This window comes from Pan troglodytes, chromosome 5, assembly GCF_028858775.2.
Source record: "Pan troglodytes isolate AG18354 chromosome 5, NHGRI_mPanTro3-v2.0_pri, whole genome shotgun sequence".
NCBI lineage: Eukaryota > Metazoa > Chordata > Mammalia > Primates > Hominidae > Pan > Pan troglodytes.
The window spans coordinates 121,558,172-121,577,970 of NC_072403.2; the positions used below are offsets into that span (position 1 = coordinate 121,558,172).

Below are 19,799 nucleotides of genomic sequence, written 5' to 3' on the forward strand. Positions count from 1 at the left end.
ATGGGCACCTTCACAGGTTTGGCAAGTTCCAGCCAGGCCCCTTGGAGCTTCTGCCCTCTACCTTGAGGAAAGTGTGTCCCAGGTAGTAAAAAGTGGTAGAATTCTGGCCATATTTTGAAGGAGAAGCCTGCTGTATATGCTGGTGAATGGGATGTGGGATGTGAGAAAAAAAAGTCAAGGAGGGCAGCTGGCTGGGTGGTTTTTGCATTTACTGAAAAAGGAGAATGGTGGGAGAAGCACATTGGGGGCAGGGTGGTGGTGGTGAAGTTCTATCTTGCACACTTAAATCTGAAATGACTAGCAGACATCCAATTGGAAAAACAGCAGTTGAGCAGCCATTAAGTATACAAGTGTGGAATTCAGGGGAAAGATCTGATACAGCATCATGAATTTAAGAGATGTCAGTGGTTAGAAGATATCTAAAGCTACTAACTGAATGAAATCTCTTAACGAGTGAGGGTAAACAGAGAAGGGCTCATGCCTTGTGAACTCTGGGGTCCTGCAACACTGCAGGTTAGCGAATTAGAGTGTGAAGTGAGGTGTAATGGAACTACTGTGGTGTGGGGTCCAAGAAGCCAAGGGAAGAAGGGTGCAGAAAAAAAGAAGTGATCTGTTGTGTCAAATGCTGCTTCTATTATAGATTGAATTAGATGAAGACTGAAAAATGAGCAGTGACTTTGGTCATGAGATCACAGGTGATCTTGGCAAGAGCATGTCCGAAGTGAGGAGCTTCTCCCTGAGGTGGCTCCACCACTAGCATGCGCTGTTACCATGCTGCCACCAGTCAGATCAAGCCAGAAATCTGGGCATTATATTTGACTTTTCTCTCTCCCTTAATTCCCATATTAAGTTACTCACCAAGTCCTGTCAAGTAGATTTCTTAAATGTCTCTCAGATCTGTCCTTTTCTGTCCATTCCTGTGGTCACTACCCTAGGTTAGGCCACTATCTCATACCTGATTAATGGCAAAAGCCAAAACTAGTTTTCCTACCACCAATTTGATTCTCCTTTCGTTTTTTTCCTTGCTTGGAACGGAGCGAACTTTCTTAAACAGAAATAGGATCATCTGTACTTTCTGGCTTAAAACCTTTCACTGGATGCCTATTCCCTCATGTTGAGGTCTAAACTCCTTACTATGGTTTACAAGGTCTTTCTTGGTGCAACCCCTTCTTATTTCTAGTCTTGGCTCTATTCCACCCCTCCGGCCCCATCCTCCTACGTTCCAGTCCTATATTCAGTACCTGCAAATCACTATGCTCTTTCTGGCCTCTGGGTCCTTGACACAGACTCTTCCCTCAGCATGGAACACTGTCTCACTTCCCTCACCTCCCCTTGTCTTCAAGGTCTAGTTCTTACTGGTCCTTTAAGTTTCTATTTAAACATAGTTTCAGACTGGTGGTCCTCCTTACCAGACTAGGTTTTGTCTTTATGCTATGAACTGCTATAATACCATGCATGTGTATCCCTGACTGTAACACAAACTGCTCTCTAGAGATTTATTTTCCCCAACATATTGGATACTGCATGAGCAGAGAGATGTGTGGACCCTTCTGCCTCCTTCCTATCTTTATCCCTAGAGCCCATTATAATGCCAGACACTTATTTGACATTTAAGAGATAGTTACTATATTTTTGTATTATTGAATTATTTTTGTAAAACATTTTTGGGTTCCAATTTCTCCACATCTTCACCAACACTTTTTATTATTTGTTTTATGTTTGTTTGTTTTTACTTTGGTCAACCTAGAAGGTAAAAGGGGTTCCCCATTATGGTTTTGACCTGCCTTTCCCTAATGACTAATGATGTTCAGCATCTTCTCGTGTGCTTTTGGTTACCATTGCTTTTACTTTTCTTTGAGACGCCTTTTGAAAGAGATTTTAAATTCGAATGTAGTTTTGATTTTAAAATGGACAGACGAATAAACAGAACATCAAAATTTTAAGTGTTAAGACAGATTGTTCAAAGATAAATGGTGTTCAAATATAAATATGCTTCTGTTTATTAAAAGAAGTACAATACTGTCAATAGATTTAAATTTTCCACGCTGTGAAGTATTCCTGCTTAACACTGCACTCACCATAAAGAGCTCCTCTGCTGGTTTATTTCCATTTAGCTCAATGAGATACTGGGGATTGTGTTCAGCCATTACTTCCTGCAGATAATAGAAAAGAAACTTTATAATACAGGATCACTAGAAAAACTGAATACAAGATCAGAATCTTAATATACTGTGCAGATATATTTAAAGTAAATTGTTTGCCTTATACATGCTATAATGTATGTTATTTTCAATGCTCAAGAGATCTTTTGCAAAAGCTCAAACTAATCTTCTCACCATGAATTTTATTTTCCTGTTAAAAAAAATCTTTTTTCTCTACTTTGATGCCTTAATGTTTTTTCCAATACAAAATGTTTTGGGGCATCTATCTGCATATGTTCATAGCTTTGCTATTTGGTTTCTAAACCATGGAAGCATCTGATTAAACTTTAAGTCACAGACTTTCTTCACATAGATACTAGCATCATTTAGAAGATACAACGTATTTTGATCGTTCCAAGATGGCCAAATAGGAATAGTTCCGGTCTACAGCTCCCAGCGTGATCGATGCAGAAAATGGGTGATTTCTGCATTTCCAACTGAGGTACTTGGTTCATCTCAATGGGACTGGTTGGACAGTGGGTGCAGCCCATGGAGGGTGAGCCGAAGCAGGGCAGGGCATCACTTCACCTGGGAAGCACAAGGGGTGGGGGGATTTCCCTTTCCTAGCCAAGGGAAACTGTTTCCACGGGTATCTGGAAAATCGGGACACTCCTGCCCTAATACTGCGCTTTTCCAACAGTCTTAGCAAATGGCACACCAGGAGATTATATCCTGCGCATGGCTCAGAGCGCCCCATGCCTACGGAGCCTTGCTCACTGCTAGCACAGCAGTCCAAGATCCAACTGCGAGGCAGCAGCCAGGCTGGGCGAGGGGCATCCGCCATTGCTGAGGCTTGACTAGGTAAACAAAGCAGCCAGAAGCTCAAACTGGGTGGAGCCCACCACAGCTCAAAGAGGCCTGCCTGCCTCTGTAGACTCCACCTCTGGGGGCAGGGCATAGCTGAACAAAAGGCAGCAGAAACTTGTGCAGACTTAAACGTCCCTGTCTGACAGCTTTGAAGACAGCAGTGGTTCTCCCAGCACAGAGTTTGAGCTCTGAGAATGGAGAGACTTCCTCCTCAAGTGGGTCTTTGACCCTTGAGTAGCCTAACTTGGAGACACCTCCCAGTAGGGGCTGACTGACACCTCATACAGCCAAGAGCCCCTCTGAGATGAAGCTTCCAGAGGAAGGATCAGGCAGCAACATTTGCTGTTCTGCAATATTTGATATTCTGTTCTACAGCGTTCGCTGGTGATACCCAGGCAAACAGGGTATCCATAGAGTGGACCTCCAGCAAACTCCAACAGCAAACTACAACAGGACCTGCAGCTGAGGGTCCTAACTGTTAGAAGGAAAACTAACAAACAGAAAAGAGTAGCATCAACATCAACAAAAAGGACATTAACACCAAAACCCCATCTGTAAGTCACCATCATCAAAGACCAAAGGTAGATAAAATCACAAAGATGGGGAGAAACCAGAGCAGAACAGCTGAAAATTCTAAAAACCAGAGTGCCTCTAATCCTCCAAAGGATTGCAGCCCCTTGCCAGCAATGGAACAAAGCTGGATGGAGAATGACTTTGACGAGTTGACAGACGTAGGCTTCAGAAGGTCGGTAATAACAAACTTCTCTGCGCTAAAGGAGGATGTCGGACCCATTACAAGGAAGGTAAAAACCTTGAAAAAAGGTTAGACGAATGGCTAACTAGAATAAACAGGGTAGACAAGACCTTAAATGACATGATGGAGCTGAAAACCATGGCATGAGAACTACGTGATGCATGCACAAGCTTCAGTAGCTGATTCAATCAAGTGGAAGAAAGGGTATCAGTGATTGAAGATCAAATGAATGAAATGAAGCAAGAAGTTTAGAAAAAAAAGAGTAAAAAGAAATGAAAGAGCCTCCAAGAAATATGGGACTATGTGAAAAGACCAAACCTAAGTTTGATTGGTGTACCTGAAAGTGACGGGGAGAACAGACCTAAGTTGGAAAACACTCTTCAGGATATTATCCAGGAAAACTTCCCCAACCTAGCAAGGCAGGCCAACATTCAAATTCAGGAAATACAGAGAACGCTACAAAGATACTCCTTGAGAAGAGCAACCCCAAGACACATAATTGTCAGATTCACCAAGGTTAAAATGAAGGAAAAAATGTTAAGGGCAGCCAGAGAGAAAGGCTGGGTTACCCACAAAGAGAAGCCCATCAGACTAACAGTGGATCTCTTGGCAGAAACTCCACAAGCCAGAAGAGAGTGGGGGCCAATATTCAACATTCTTAAAGAAAAGAATTTTCAACCCAGAATTTCATATCCAGCCAAACTAAGCTTCATAACTGAAGGAGAAATAAAATCCTTTACAGACAATCAAATGCTGAGAGATTTTGTCACCACCAGGCCTGCCTTACAAGAGCTCCTGAGGAAACACTAAGCATGGAAAGGAACAACCAGTAACAGTCACTGAAAAAACATGCCAAGTTGTAAAGAGCATCAAGGCTAGGAAGAAACTGCATCAACTAATGAGCAAAATAACCAGCTAACATCATAATGACAGGATCAAATTCACACATAACAATATTAATTTTAAATGTAAATGGGCTAAATGCTCCAATTAAAAGACACAGACTGGCAAATTGGATAAAGAGTCAAGACCCATCAGTGTGCTGTATTCAGGAGACCCATCTCACGTGCAGAGACACACATAGGCTCAAAATAAAGGGATGGAGAAAGATCTACCAAGAAAATGGAAAACAAAAAAAGGCAGGGGTTGCAATCCTAGTCTCTGATAAAACAGACTTGAAACCAACAAAGATCAAAAGAGACAAGGAAGGCCATTACATAATGGTAAAGGGATCAATTCAACAATAAGAGCTAACTATCCTAAATATATATGCACCCAATACAGGAGAACCCAGATTCATAAAGCAAGTCCTTAGTGACTTACAAAGAGACTTAGACTCCCACACAATAATAATGGGAGACTTTAACACCCCACTGTCAACATTAGACAGATCAACGAGACAGAAAGTTAACAAGGATACCCAGGAATTGAACTCAGCTCTGCAACAAGCGGACCTAATAGACATCTAAAGAACTCTCCACCCCAAATCAACAGAATATACATTCCTCTCAGCACCACACCACACCTACTCCAAAACTGACCACATAGTTGGAAGTAAAGAACTCCTCAGCAAATGTAAAAGAACAGAAATTATAACAAACTGTCTCTCAGACCACAGTGCAATCAAACTAGAACTCAGGATTAAGAAACTCACTCAAAACCACTCAACTACATGGAAACTGAACAACCTGCTCCTGAATGACTACTGGGTACATAATGAAATGAACGCAGAAATAAAGATGTTCTTTGAAACCAACGAGAACAAAGACACAACATGCCAGAATCTCTGGGACACATTCAAAGCAGTGAGTAGAGGGAAATTTATAGCACTAAATGCCCACAAGAGAAAGCAGGCAAGATCTAAAATTGACACCCTAACATCACAATTAAAAGAACTAGGAAAGCAAGAGCAAACACATTGAAAAGCTAGCAGAAGGTAAGAAATAACTAAGATCAGAGCAGAACTGAAGGAAATAGAGACACAAAAAATCCTTCAAAAAATTAATGAATCCAGGAGCTAGTTTTTTGAAAAGATCAACAAAATTGATAGAATGCTAGCAAGACTAATGAAGAAAAGAGAGAAGAATCAAATAGACACAATAAAAAATGATAAAGGGGATATCACCACCAATCCCACAGAAATAGAAACTATCATAAGAGAATACTATAAATACCTCTACACAAATAAACTAGAAAATCTAGAAGAAATAGATAAATTCCTCGACACATACACCCTCCCAAGACTAAACCAGGAAGAAGTTGAATCTCTGAATAGACCAATAACAGGCTCTGAAATTGAGGCAATAATCAATAGCTTACCAACCAAAAAGAGTCCAGGACCAGATGGATTCACAGCCAAATTCTACCAGAGGTACAAAGAGGAGCTGGTACCATTCCTTCTGAAACTATTCCAATCAATAGAAAAAGAGGGAATCCTCCCTAATTCATTTTATGAGGTCAGCATCATCCTGATACCAAAGACTGGCAGAGACACAACAAAAAAAGAGAACTTTAGACCAATATCCTTGATGAACATCGATGCAAAAAGTCCTCAATAAAATACTGGCAAACTGAATCCAGCAGCACATCAAAAAGTTTATCCACCATGATCAAGTGGGCTTCATCCCTGGGATGCAAGGCTGGTTCAACACACGCAAATCAATAAATGTAATCCAACATATAAACAGAACCAAAGACAAAAACCACATGATTATCTCAATAGATGCAGAAAAGGCCTTTGACAAAATTCAACAACCGTTCACGCTAAAAACTCTCAATAAATTAGGTATTGATGGGACATATCTCAAAATAATAAGAGCTATCTATGACAAACCCACAGCAAATATCATACTGAATGGACACAAACTGGAAGCATTCCCTTTGAAAACTGGCACAAGACAGGGATGCCCTCTCTCACCACTCCTATTCAACATAGTGTTGGAAGTTCTGGCCAGGGCAATCAGGCAGGAGAAGGAAATAAAGGGTATTCAATTAGGAAAAGAGAAAGTCAAATTGTCCCTGTTTGCAGATGACATGATTGTATATCTAGAAAACCCCATTGTCTCAGCCCAAAATCTCCTCAAGCTGATAAGCAACTTCAGCAAAGTCTCAGGATACAAAATCAATGTATAAAAATCACAAGCATTCTTATACACCAATAACAGACAGAGAGCCAAATCATGAGTGAACTCCCATTCACAATTGCTTCAAAGAGAATAAAATACCTAGGAATCCAACTTACAAGGGATGTGAAGGACCTCTTCAAGGAGAACTACAAACCACTGCTCAATGAAATAAAAGAGGACACAAACAAATGGAAGAACATTCCATGCTCATGGGTAGGAACAATCAATATCGTGAAAATGGCCATACTGCCCAAGGTAATTTATAGATTCAATGCCATCCCCATCAAGCTACCAATGACTTTCTTCACAGAATTGGAAAAAACTACTTTAAAGTTCATATGGAACCAAAAAAGAGCCCGCATCGCCAAGGCAATCCTAAGCCAAAAGAACAAAGCTGGAGGCATCACGCTACCTGACTTCAAACTATACTACAAGGCTACAGTAACCAAAACAGTGTGGTACTGGTACCAAAACAGAGATATAGACCAATGGAACAGAACAGAGGCCTCAGAAATAATGCCGCAGATCTACAACTATCTGATCTTTGACAAATCTGACAAAAACAAGAAATGGGGAAAGGATTCCCTATTTAATAAATGGTACTGGGAAAACTGGCTAGCCATATGTAGAAAGCTGAAACTGGATCCCTTCATTACACCTCATACAAAAATTAATTCAAGATGCATTAAAGACTTAAATGTTAGACCTAAAACCATAAAAAACCTAGAAGCAAACCTAGGCAATACCATTCAGGACATAGGCATGGGCAAGGACTTCATGTCTAAAACACCAAAAGCAATGGCAACAAAAGCCAAAATTGACAAATGGGATCTAATTAAACTAAAGAGCTTCTGCACAGCAAAAGAAACTACCATCAGAGTGAATAGGCAACCTACAGAATGGGAGAAAATTTTCGCAACCTACTCATCTGACAAAGGGCTAATATCCACAATCTACAATGAACTCAAACAAATTTACAAGAAAAAAACAAACAACCCCATCAAAAAGTGGGGAAAGGATATGCAAAGACATTTCTCAAAAGAAGACATTTATGCAGCCAAAAAACAGATGAAAAAATGCTCATCATCACTGGTCATCAGAGAAATGCAGTTCAAAACCACAATGAGATACCATCTCACACCAGTTACAATGGTGATCATTAAAAAGTCAGGAAACAACAGGTGATGGAGAGGATGTGGAGAAATAGGAACACTTTTACACTGTTGGTGGGACTGTAAACTAGTTCAACCATTGTGGAAGTCAGTGTTGTGATTCCTCAGGGATCTAGAACTGGAAATACCATTTGACCCAGCCATCCCATTACTGGGTATATACCGAAAGGATTATAAATCATGCTGCTATAAAGACACATGCAAATGTATGTTTACAGTGGCACTATTCACAATAGCAAAGACTTGGAACCAACCCAAATGTCCAACAACGACAGACTGGATTAAGAAAATGTGGCACATATACACCATGGAATACTATGCAGCCATAAAAATGATGAGTTCATGTCCTTTGTAGGTACATGGATGAAGCTGGAAATCATCATTCTCAGCAAACTATCGCAAGGACAAAAAACGAAACACTGCATGTTCTCACTCATAGGTGGGAATTGAACAATGACAACACATGGACACAGGAATGGGAACATCACACACTGGGGACTGTTGTGGGGTGGGGGAGTGGGGAGGGATAGCATTAGGAGATATACCTAATGCTAAGTGACGAGTTAATGGGTGCAGCACACCAACATGGCACATGTATACATATGTAACAAACCTGCACGTTGTGCACATGTACCCTAAAACTTAAAGACTAATAATAATAAAATTAAAAGAAAAAAAAAGAAACTCACTAAAAGCCGCAGAACTACATGGAAACTGAACAACCTGCTTCTGAATGACTACTGGGTACATAACGAAATGAAGGCAGAAATAAAGATGTTCTTTGAAACCAATGAGAACAAAGACACAACATACCAGAATCTCTGGGACATATTCAAAGCAGTGCTTAGAGGGAAATTTATAGCACTAAATGCCCACAAGAGAAAGCAGGAACGATCTAAAATTGACAACCTAACATCACAATGAAAAGAACTAGAGAAGCAAGAGCAAACAAATTCAAAAGCTAGCAGAAGGCAAGAAACAACTAAGATCAGAGCAGAACTGAAGGAGATAGAGACACATAAAACTCTTCAAAAAAATCAATGAATCCAGAAGCTGGTTTTTTGAAAAGATCAACAAAATTGATAGACCATTAACAAGACTAATAAAGAAGAAAAGAGAGAAAAATCAAATAGATGCAATAAAAAATGATAAAGGGGATATCACCACCGATCCCACAGAAATGCAAACTACCATCAGAGAATACTATAAATACTAGAAAATTTAGAAGAAATGGATAAATTCCTGGACATATACACCCTCCCAAGACTAAACCAGGAAGAAGCTGAATTCCTGAATAGATCAATAACAGGCTCTGAAATTGAGGCAATAATTAATAGCCTACCAACCAAAAAAAGTCCAGGACCTGATGGATTCACAGCCAAATTCTACCAGAGGTACAAAGAGGAGCTGGTACCATTCCTTCTGAAATTATTCCAATCAATAGAAAAAGAGGGAATCCTCCCTAACTCATTTTATGAGGCCAGCATCATCCTGATACCAAAGCCTGTCAGAGACACAATAAAAAAAGAGAATTTTAGACCAAGATCCCTGATGAACATCGATGCAAAAATTCTCAATAAAATACTGGCAAACTGAATCCAACAGCACATCAAAAAGCTTATCCACCACGATCAAGTTGGCTTCATCCCTGGGATGCAAGGCTGGTTCAACATACGCAAATGAATAAATGTAATCCATCATATAAACAGAACCAAAGACAAAAACCACATGATTATCTCAATAGATGCAGAAAAGGCCTTCAAAAAAATTCAACAGCCCTTCATGCTGAAAACTCTCAATAAACTAGGTATTGATGGGATGCATCTCAAAATAATAAGAGCTATTTATGACAAACCCACAGCTCAGGAGTTCGAGATCATAATGGAGCTTACTTTTTCACTTAACATTATAACTAAACTTCCCCTATACTTTTTATAAGATCACTGTCAATGTAACATTTTAATGGTTTTATAAGATTATGTACTGTGGATATAGCATAATTTATTTCATATTCTTCTGCTGTTTGACATTTAGGTATGTTACAATATTTTATTAGTTATTTTCAAGCATTTCTTTTTATGAAAGTTTTAAAAATTACTTTCTTCTTTAATAATTACAAAAATAACTTGTACTAACTGCAACCAGTGAAGGAATGCAAAAAAGTACATAGAAACAGTTAACACGACTTCTCCCTGCTCCTCCATGCTGCCCGCACAACCCAGTGCGTCTTTTTATACAACCATTCACCTCACTGATATAAATATATGCACACATATAAATGTTCAGTAACACAGAATATCCTTTGGTATATCCTGATATATTGGATATATGGGCCAGATTTGTAAAAGTAGGTGTTTTTTTTTTGTTTTCGAGACGGAGTTTCACTGTCACCCAGGCTGGACTGCATGGCATGATCTTGGCTCACTGCAACCTCCACCCACTGGGTTCAAGTGAGTCTCCTGCCTCAGCCTCCTGAGTAGCTGGGATTATAGGTGCCTGCCACCATGCCTGGCTGATTTTTGTATTTTTAGTAGAGAGGCGGTTTCACCATGGTGGCCAGGCTGGTCTCGAACTCCTGACTTCAGGTGATCCACCCGTCTCCGCCTCCCAAAGTACTGGGATTACAGGCATGAGCCAACACGCCTGGCAAAAGTAGGTTTTAATATTAATACAAGTAGGTATAGCCAGTTGTTTTTCCAAAGGTGGTGGCAATTCAAAGCCCTAACCCGCAATGTATGAGAAGGTTCATTTCTTCTTGCCATCACTGGTTATCTTAGCTTTTAAATTTCTGCCAAACTGAGTTAAAAAACGGAATCAGTTTATTTTACTTTTTATTCCTGTGGCGAGGTTCAGCATTCAGATATGCATCTCTGTAAACTGCCTTATCATAGCCTCTATGCATTTTTCTTTTGGATTGTTTCCTTTCTCTGACATTCACGGAAAGTTTTTAACCCTTATCTGGCATGTGGATTGCAAACATTTTTCCTTTCTATGATTTATCTTTTGAATGTATTTATGGTATCTTCAGCAAGATAAAATATTTTTATAATCAAATATACATTTTCATTACTTGTAGATTTCCTTTCTTGTTTAGATTTTTTTCTCTCTCTCTCTCTCTTTTGTAGAGACAGGGTTTCACCATGTTTTTTGCCATGTGGCACAGGCTGGTCTTGAACTCTTGGGCTCAAGTGATCTGCCCACCTTGGCCTCTCAAAGTGTTGGGATTACAGGCATGAGCCCGCACACCCGGCCTAAATTAGATTTTCTTTATCTCAAGATTATATTAATATTCTTCTAAATTTTCTTCTACTATTTGTTTTTATTTTTAATACAAAATCCAATATCTACTGGATTTTATTTGTGTACATCAACAATGTTGAACTCTGAGCCCTGTGTTCCTGGAAAGCAGGGATGGCTGAGAAATAAGACCCACCTCCATCCTTCCTCAAGGACTCAGATAAAGTCTGTCTCCATCTTTTCTCATGACTCAAGGATGGCTCCCTTGTTTACCTGCTTCCATAAAACCCAGCTCTCTTCCATTGCTTTTAGAAGGTCCTTATTAATGAACATTCTCCTTATTGCAAGTTTGAACAAAATCATCTGTTTATCCAGTGTATTTTGTTTTTCACAATATTGTGTGAGGTTAGATTCCACGTGTTTTCCTCTAGACCGACAACAGATTATATCAGCATTATTCACTTACCAATAAATAATCATGTTTTGAACAAGGCTTCACATCGCATTGTTTTATATATAATATATATACATTTTTTCTTTTTTGAGACAGAGTCTTGCTCTGTCATCCAGGTTGGAGGCACAATCTCAGCTCACCACAACCTCTGTCTCCTGGGTTCAAGCAATTCTCCTGCCTCAGCCTCCCAAGTAGCTGGGATTACAGGTTTGCACCACCATGCCTGGCTGTTTTTTGGATTTTAGTAGAGATGGGGTTTCACCATGTTGCCCAGGCTGGTCTCGAACTCCTGAGCTCAGGCAATCCACCCCCCTTGGCCTCCCAAAGAGCTAGGATTACAGGCATGAGCCACCGCGCCCGTCCTGTTCTATATTTTTTACTGTTTCCTTAAGCTAGATTCAATCTTAAGAGTGAACTACTAAGTTGGAGAGTATCAACACTCTTAAGGAAATGGATACCTGCACCAGGAGTTGAGTTGGGATTCAAAGACAGGCCAAAATGGGAACATGGTGTTGGCTTAGCCCTGAAGCAGTTTGCAGAATGTATACCAGAAAGTGATGCAGCTCAGTTTGCTCCTGCTTGCTTTCCTTGTATCTCTTGGAGACACACTGAACTTTAGTGGTCTTGGTCTAAAAGTGAAGTAACATCTCAGCCAGGTCAGAGGAGACTGGAATTGTAGGGTCTTACCCTTTATGGGTCTCCTCCCTCAACATATAAGGCAATTGCTTGGCTATTCAGCAAGTGTCATCTAGGCCTAAAGTCTAGGTTCTTGGCTTTGAAATACTGCTTTGTTGCACTAGGGCAATGAATTCTTATCTATATTTTGCTGCAGGGCCTAGAAGTTTTCTACTTCTGGGTGTTTTTGTGGACAACCTGTCAAAGGATGGCCACACAAATTCATATTTGGGGTATAAGAGTTCTTTACCATATCCTTGCTAGCATCAGGAATTCTTACTACCTGTTCATCTTTTAAATTTTCATCATGGAAATGATATTTCATTACTTAGATTAGCATTTCTTTATTATCAGTGAAGCTGAACATTTTTTTTACAGGCTTATCATTCTTCATTTTTGTTAATTGCTCATATTTGTTGTCCATTTATCTCAAGACAGAGTGAACTTACAGGTTTTTAAAAAATCATTTCTATGACCTTTTAATATATCAAAGCTTTAAATCTTTCATCATAGTTAACGTGAATATTTTTCCAGTTTATTGTCTTTTAGTTTGAGTGTGGTTTCATCTATTTAATTTCCGGAAGTTGTACATTTAATGAAATTGAAGCTATCATTCTTTTTCCTTTGTATCTTGTCATTTGTGCTGATGAACATTTGTTAAGTATTTACTGCTTGCCAGACTTTGGGCACTGCACTGCCCAAATGTGAGGAAGTATAACCTGGTGCTTGTTCTTAAAAAGATAACCTCTGCATTTTCCCCCCATAAATACAATTTTCTACTTTCTGAATCTGATTCTAATTTGGCTTTATTTCATACCCAGTGCCAGCCACTTAAGGAGTAGTCAAGATACTTTTATTGAAGGAAGAAAGGATGTTATTGATAGTCGTGTACTTCACGCTTCAGAAGCTACGTTTATAAGCCAGTGATAGGAGAGGTGGGGAGGAATAGAAGTCATATATATGAAAGCAATTAAGTGTGGTTCTCATTTTGGGGGATGGATGTTGAGAATGAAAATGATCCACTCATTTATCTTTAAAATAATATAAACACTGTGAGACAGCATGAAACACATTCTTTAGTTTCTCTATCATATGGGAACAGGCAATTGGAGGACTGTGTTTTATTTGTCTTCACAGTTCTGTTGCTTAGCATAGAGTCTGGCTAAATGCGCAAGTTCAATAAATGTTTGTTGACTAAATCTCCAACACAAATGATTACATTTGGTAGAGTCTTAACTGGACTTTTTACCATATAAAATATGCTTTTTGCCACTTGTAATCTCAGTCATCATACTTTAAAAATACTAATTATTTTAATTAAAACCTTCCTATTACATTATATAATGGTCTTACCATGTTTACATATAATGGGATAACCATAGACCAATCAGTGTAACAAATTCTTTAGATTGCAATTTAACTAAATGAACAATTCCTTTTAAACAAAAGGTGTACCTTAAATGTATATTTGTTTTGATAAAGCTATAACTTACAGATTGAAAACGCTTTTATAACATAGTCTTTTAACATGAATTTCCCAACTCCCATCTATAAAGGAATTTCCTCACTGGCTTTTGAAAAATGCAGTTCATTTGTCACTTTGCAGTAACAGAGTTGCTTTGTAAGAGTAAAATAATATTGTTCTGGGAAACAGTCTTTGGGATGGAGGCCTTTTTCTGACAGCTTTCTACAAAGCTCAAGGGGAGAATCAGACAGATAATAACACATGGGGATGAAGACATGTGAAAGCTACTTAACCAGTGATGAAACACAAATATCAATATTCATTTTCAGCAATATATTTTGTTCTTACTTCTAAATTTTGGAGAATTGTTTCCTTATAAAGCTTAACAATGTTTTCAACATTTTCCAAATAATCTTCAGGCCTCTGAACTAGATGATGAAGAATTTCAGCCACCATCTGCATTTCGGCAATAAATGCCTAAATGGAAAAGAAGAGATTTCAAATATCTTTAGGTCAATGACTATTCAATTTACAAGCCACATTCCCCACTCCTTACACCTAGATATCATTTTGGGGTGAGAAGCAGGGGGAGGGGACGATTAAAGATTAAGGATTTTTATTTAAGAGAATGGAAGACTCCTAACGGGTCTTCATCAGATGGAATAAAGCTTTAAATTGACCTGGATATTTACTCATTTCTGTTTGTTCCCCAATAAATAGGGACGAGTAGGGGAAGAACATCAGATTTTCAGAGACAAAATAGAGAAATTAGATTTCCTGTGAACACCTGAGCTTGTAGTTCATTCATTCAAGAATTTACTGAGTGCCTTCTATGCATCAGGCACTATTCTAAGGATTTGGGATAGAACAGTGAACAAAACCAACTAACACCCTGGGCTCATAGCACTCACACACATTGCAGTTGAGGAAGGCAGCATAAACAAGTACACAAATAAATATATAATATATTAGGTGGTGGTAAGTACTAGGAAGAAAAATAAAGCAGGGTAGCATGGATGAAGAGTGGTGGGAGAAGATGCTGTTTACATCAAGTGGTCATGAAAGGGTTATCTAGAGAAATGGAATTTGAGTTGAAATCTGAAGGAAATAAGGGAGAGAGAACTGCCACACAAGTTTCTTTCTTTTTTTTTTTAAATTATACTTTAAGTTCTAGGGTATGTGTGCACAACATGCAGGTTTGTTACATATGTATACATGTGCCATGTTGGTGTGCTACACCCATTAACTCGTCATTTACATTAGGTATATCTCCTAATGCTATCCCTCCTGCCTCCCCCTACCCCCTGACAGGCCCCGGTGTGTGATGTTCCCCTTCCTGTGTCCAAGTGTTCTCATTATTCAATTCTCACCTATGAGTGAGAACATGTGCCACACAAGTTTCTAGAGAAAGAACATTTTAAGGTAGAGGGAACAGCGTGTGTAAAAGTTCTCATCCCAGGGCCTGGCACAGGATAAGTGTTCCATATCATATTTATGATGCTAATTATTCATTCTTTCCCATTTTTAATCAATGTACACACATACATATTTTACTTGAGCCATATTCTCTATATAAGCCATTTTATAACCTGTTTTAAGTATTATTTTAATAGTCAAATAATATATTAATTTCCTTGAATGTACAATTATTTAATTACTCTATAGTTGGACAACAATGTTTCAGGCTTTTCACAATTACAAATAATGTTGCAATAAGTAGCTTCATAGATAAATCTTTATATGGCTAATATTTTCCCTTAGAATAGTTCCTACAAGTAGAATTACTGGACCAAAGGTTATACATTTCAAAGTGGCTCAATACACGTCTTTTCCAAAAGAAGCTACCATTCTTCTCTCCCTAGTAGAGGGCTTTGCTAGCACACTGGTGTTCATTCATTCAGCCATTACACATCTTCATATTAAGTACCCACTATCAGGCACTGGAGACAGTCCCTGCTGCATAGAGTTTTCATTCAGTGGGGCAGACAGATAATAAGCAAGTAACAAAAGTAACATAATTTCAGAAAGTGATAAGTGCTATAAGGAAAATAAAACAGGGCAAAGGGTTAGACTTAGGCTATCCAGCATGTATTAGCCACATCTCCCCATTGCACACTTGAAATGTGGCAAGTGCGACTGGAATGTGCTGTAAATGTAAAATACATACCAGATTTCAAAAACTTAGATGAAAATAGAACATGTCATTCTCAGAATGTTTATGTTGATTGTAAGTTGAAATAAAATTTTTTAATATATTTAATTAAATACATTATTCAAATGACTTTCACTTGTTTCTTTTTGCTTTTAAAAAGCATGAAGCTTAAATTAAAAAAAAAAGTCATTCTTTATAAATTACCCAGTTTCAGGTATTCTGCTGTAGGTAACAGAAAATAGACTAAGAAATGCTCTTCTTATTCTACCTTGCCTAGTGCTTGACACACAGTAGGTGACCAATAACTCCATCGTTATGAAATGAAGCACACTAGGTGTCAGAACATCAGAAATGTAGAGACATGTCTATGCTGACAGGAAGGCTAAACTTGACCTCAAGGTTATGATCTCATAATCCTTGAAAACATGAAAGATTTTTGCTTATTTCCTCCAAACTCAATAAAAACTTAAAGAAAATGTATAGCATCTACTATTTCCTATTACCTATACCATCATTTACCTTAATTATAGCAATTTTAAAAAGTGTAGTGTATGGTAGTTACCTATTGAGATATTACCTCTTCTTCTTCTTGCTCTTCTTCCTCTTCTTCCTCTTCTCCTTTTCCGTCCTTTTGGGCTTCTTTCTTCTTTTTCCTATGATTCTCAATGACTTCAGGATCCCACTGATCTCTACTGTATATGTATCCCGTATTATTGTGCTGTCTTTGCCCAGAAATTCTCTGGCACAAATCATAGTCAGGACACTAAGAAACAACATTATTAAATCACTTAAAACATTTTGAATATGCTTTTAATTCCCTGTGTATTTATTGAATATATTGTACAGTACATAAACCAAAAAATTCCTTTAAAACCTGAGCAAATGCAATATTGTGACTGGCATTTTGCATCAGGTTTCATTACATGCCAAGAGAGGCTCAGACACTAATTTTATGCTATATGTTTTTATTTGTCCAAAATTAATATAGGTGAAAGAGTATTACAAGTCTTAAGATGAGAAAAGAGGATTGGAAAAGTAGAAAAAGTAGAGAAATGGAATAGAAAATCAGTTAACTCTGCAAAGGTACACAGAATTCTATGATTAGCTTGAAAAGTTTACGAATGGAGCAAAATGGGGGGAATAGCCACATATTTCCAATAAAATATATTGTTTATTTGTAATATTTACTATCACTTACAGCTTTATGGGTGAGGTGTTTTATACAATGCCAGTCATAAATGGGACCTCAAAGATCATCTATTCTAGTATAACATTTACATTTTGTAAATGAGAAAACTGAATCCAGGTAGTAAAAAAGCCAAAACCAAAGTCTACAAGTAAGTTTCTTGTTCCAAAGTGCTTTCACTCGTGCGATTTTACTGAATTCTCAACTAACCCTGTAAGATAAGCAATCCAAATTACAATTAAAACCATCCTTCAGGTCAGAGAAGTACGGCTATGGCAGACTAAGAGACCAATCTCAGGTCACAATGTCACATGGAGGAACTGCAACTTGGAACCAAGCCTTCTGATTGTAGTCCACGGTCTATGGTGCATTATTAATGATGATGGTTTGAGGCTGTAAATTGTGCTCTGAATGTTTTTCAGGATAAAAAAAATCTAGATGGTTTTCTGAGGCAGTGATTCTGATATATGAGCATGTAACTCTATCTGAGGAGCTTGTTAAATCAGTTGCAGCTCCTCTTGTCATTTATTAAGTTTGGAGTGAGGCTTAGATTCTTCAACAAGCATCCTCAGTGATTCTGATGCTGGCAGTTCATGTACCACACATTGAGAAACAAAGGAAGCCAGGAATGTTGGAACCTTCATTGCTCATTTTCTGATTTCTTCATGCCATCTCTAGGTGGAGATGGGATGGGTAATTATTGAGGTAAGACTTTTGTTAGGCTTCCTAATTTTTCACAAAAAGAATTTCAACCTACACAGGTAATTTTTTAAAACACCTGTTTTACAACCCAGGATACCCACCTTCTAGGACCTTGACAAGGACTATCTCCTTCAGCTGTCTCCCGTTCTCATTTGCAGGAAGTGACTAATGAAAGTGTGAGTCTGAAGGATATAACTCAGAGCAGAAGTGCTCAGTGGCACCTGGAGGGCTTTGCAACACTAATAGCTGGGCTCCACCTGACAGATTCTGGTTCTTAGTTCTGGGGTAGGGCCTGAGAATTTGCATTTCTACTAAGCTTCTGGGTGCTGTTGGAACTGGGACCACTCTCTGATAACTACTGCTCTAGTAGATTGCTAGCCTTTAACCAGGTTTTTGGTAGCACAGAATCCTTTAGAATATGATGAAAGCCATAGGTTTTTGCATCAGAAAAATTCACATATGCATAAAGTTTTATGTATAATTCCAAGAGGTTCATGAATGCTTAGGGATTTATGGATCTTGGGCTAAGAGCTTCTGCTCTAGAAATTCCAGGCTTATTCCCCAATAAGGACAAACTATCCAAAAAATGTGTGTTGCACTGAATTCTGTCTCACATTAAGCCCTCTGATGATACTCTGGTTACCCTGTAGAAACTGCCATAGGACACTTCATGATCACACTTATAACATGAATGGGGTTAAGGACTTTATTCACTACATTAAGCAGTCTCTTATATTAAGACCCATCTAAGGTATTTCTCTCATTCTCAATGGCAGTCTTGTTTTGCCTGAGGAATGGCTTGTCTTCTAATGGACAATGTGAATTTTATAACTGGTCACATTTCCCCTTTTACTTTAGTTCATCAAACCTAGAACCAAATTTATGACCCAAACTTAGTAAGCATTTGGGGTCTTCTGGCCTGTACAACTGTGTGCTCTCTCTCAATTAGATCTTAATTTTCTATTGAATCTGTCTTTTCCTAGGTTTAGTTTTTGTATGTGGTTTCAGTTGAATGAGATCTCTCTGTTATGTCCACATTCACATGTGTGACATTCTCAAGTTCACTCACAATTGTGATTGACCCCTGGCCATGAGTGGTGGCTGGGGCTGCAGATTACACCACACTCAGCACTGCAAGGCCACCTCTCTCTCACAGCTGACCCTGACACTCCACTGGGTCGCAGCATCTGAGCTGAAAACCATCTAGTTTATTTGAGCTGTCATAAACCCTGGCCGAGTATGGATACAAAAGCTTATCATTCATTTTGACATAAACAAGAAGACACCACCTTGCTAAATTCTTATCACAACCCCATGAGGCAGCTATTGTCATTTTTGTAAAAAGGAAATCAAGACTTCTAGATGTGATTTACCAAATTCTAATAATAAAAGAGAGAATTAGGAACAAGACCCAACCTTAAGTCGTAATTAATGTAGTAGTGTTCTTTAACATTCATACATTCATGTCATGTGTCTATTCTTTCATTTTATTAGTAAACTTACTAGGTGCCACTACGTACCACGTAATATACTGGTTGATGTTTATATGAGCAAGACATGGTTCCTACCTTCAAGTAAGACAGAGTCTAGGAGGAAAATGGATAATTATAATATAGTAAGGTGAGTAACATGATAGGGAGCGGAGAGCACCACGAATGGTCATCAGAGAAGGATTTAACTCTTTTATGATAAGTAAGGTGTGGAAGGGAGAGACAGAAAGAGAGGTGGTGGAGCGGGGTAGTTGTCAGGGAAAGTTCTAAAGAGATGATGTATTAACTGACTTTCAAAGGATGGCTATGAGGAAGCCTGGTGAAGAGGCAAGAAGGTATCTCATGTGGATGGAGCTGTAGGAGCAAGAGCACAGAACTA

General features: G+C 38.5%; 1 protein-coding gene across 18 annotated transcripts in view; it reads right to left on the reverse strand.

Annotated features, from left to right (window-relative positions):
• AK9 (adenylate kinase 9) overlaps positions 1-19,799 on the reverse strand; it is a 196,285-nt gene that overhangs the window by 147,963 nt on the left and 28,523 nt on the right. For 14 of the 18 annotated variants that reach the window (XR_010157762.1, XM_016956141.4, XM_054686884.2 and 11 more), the window contains 3 exons: positions 16,620-16,805; positions 14,239-14,367; positions 2,079-2,153 (listed from right to left, as the gene is read on the reverse strand). Coding sequence is in view for 17 of the 18 variants with exons in the window: in XM_016956141.4 (XP_016811630.2) it covers positions 2,079-2,153; positions 14,239-14,367; positions 16,620-16,805 (390 nt within the window). In the remaining variant the exon portion in view is untranslated. Of the gene's footprint in view, positions 1-2,078; positions 2,154-14,238; positions 14,368-16,604; positions 16,806-19,799 lie in introns of those variants that run through there. The other 4 variants (XM_054686881.2, XM_009451816.4, XM_054686882.2 and 1 more) reach the window with 2 other exon arrangements.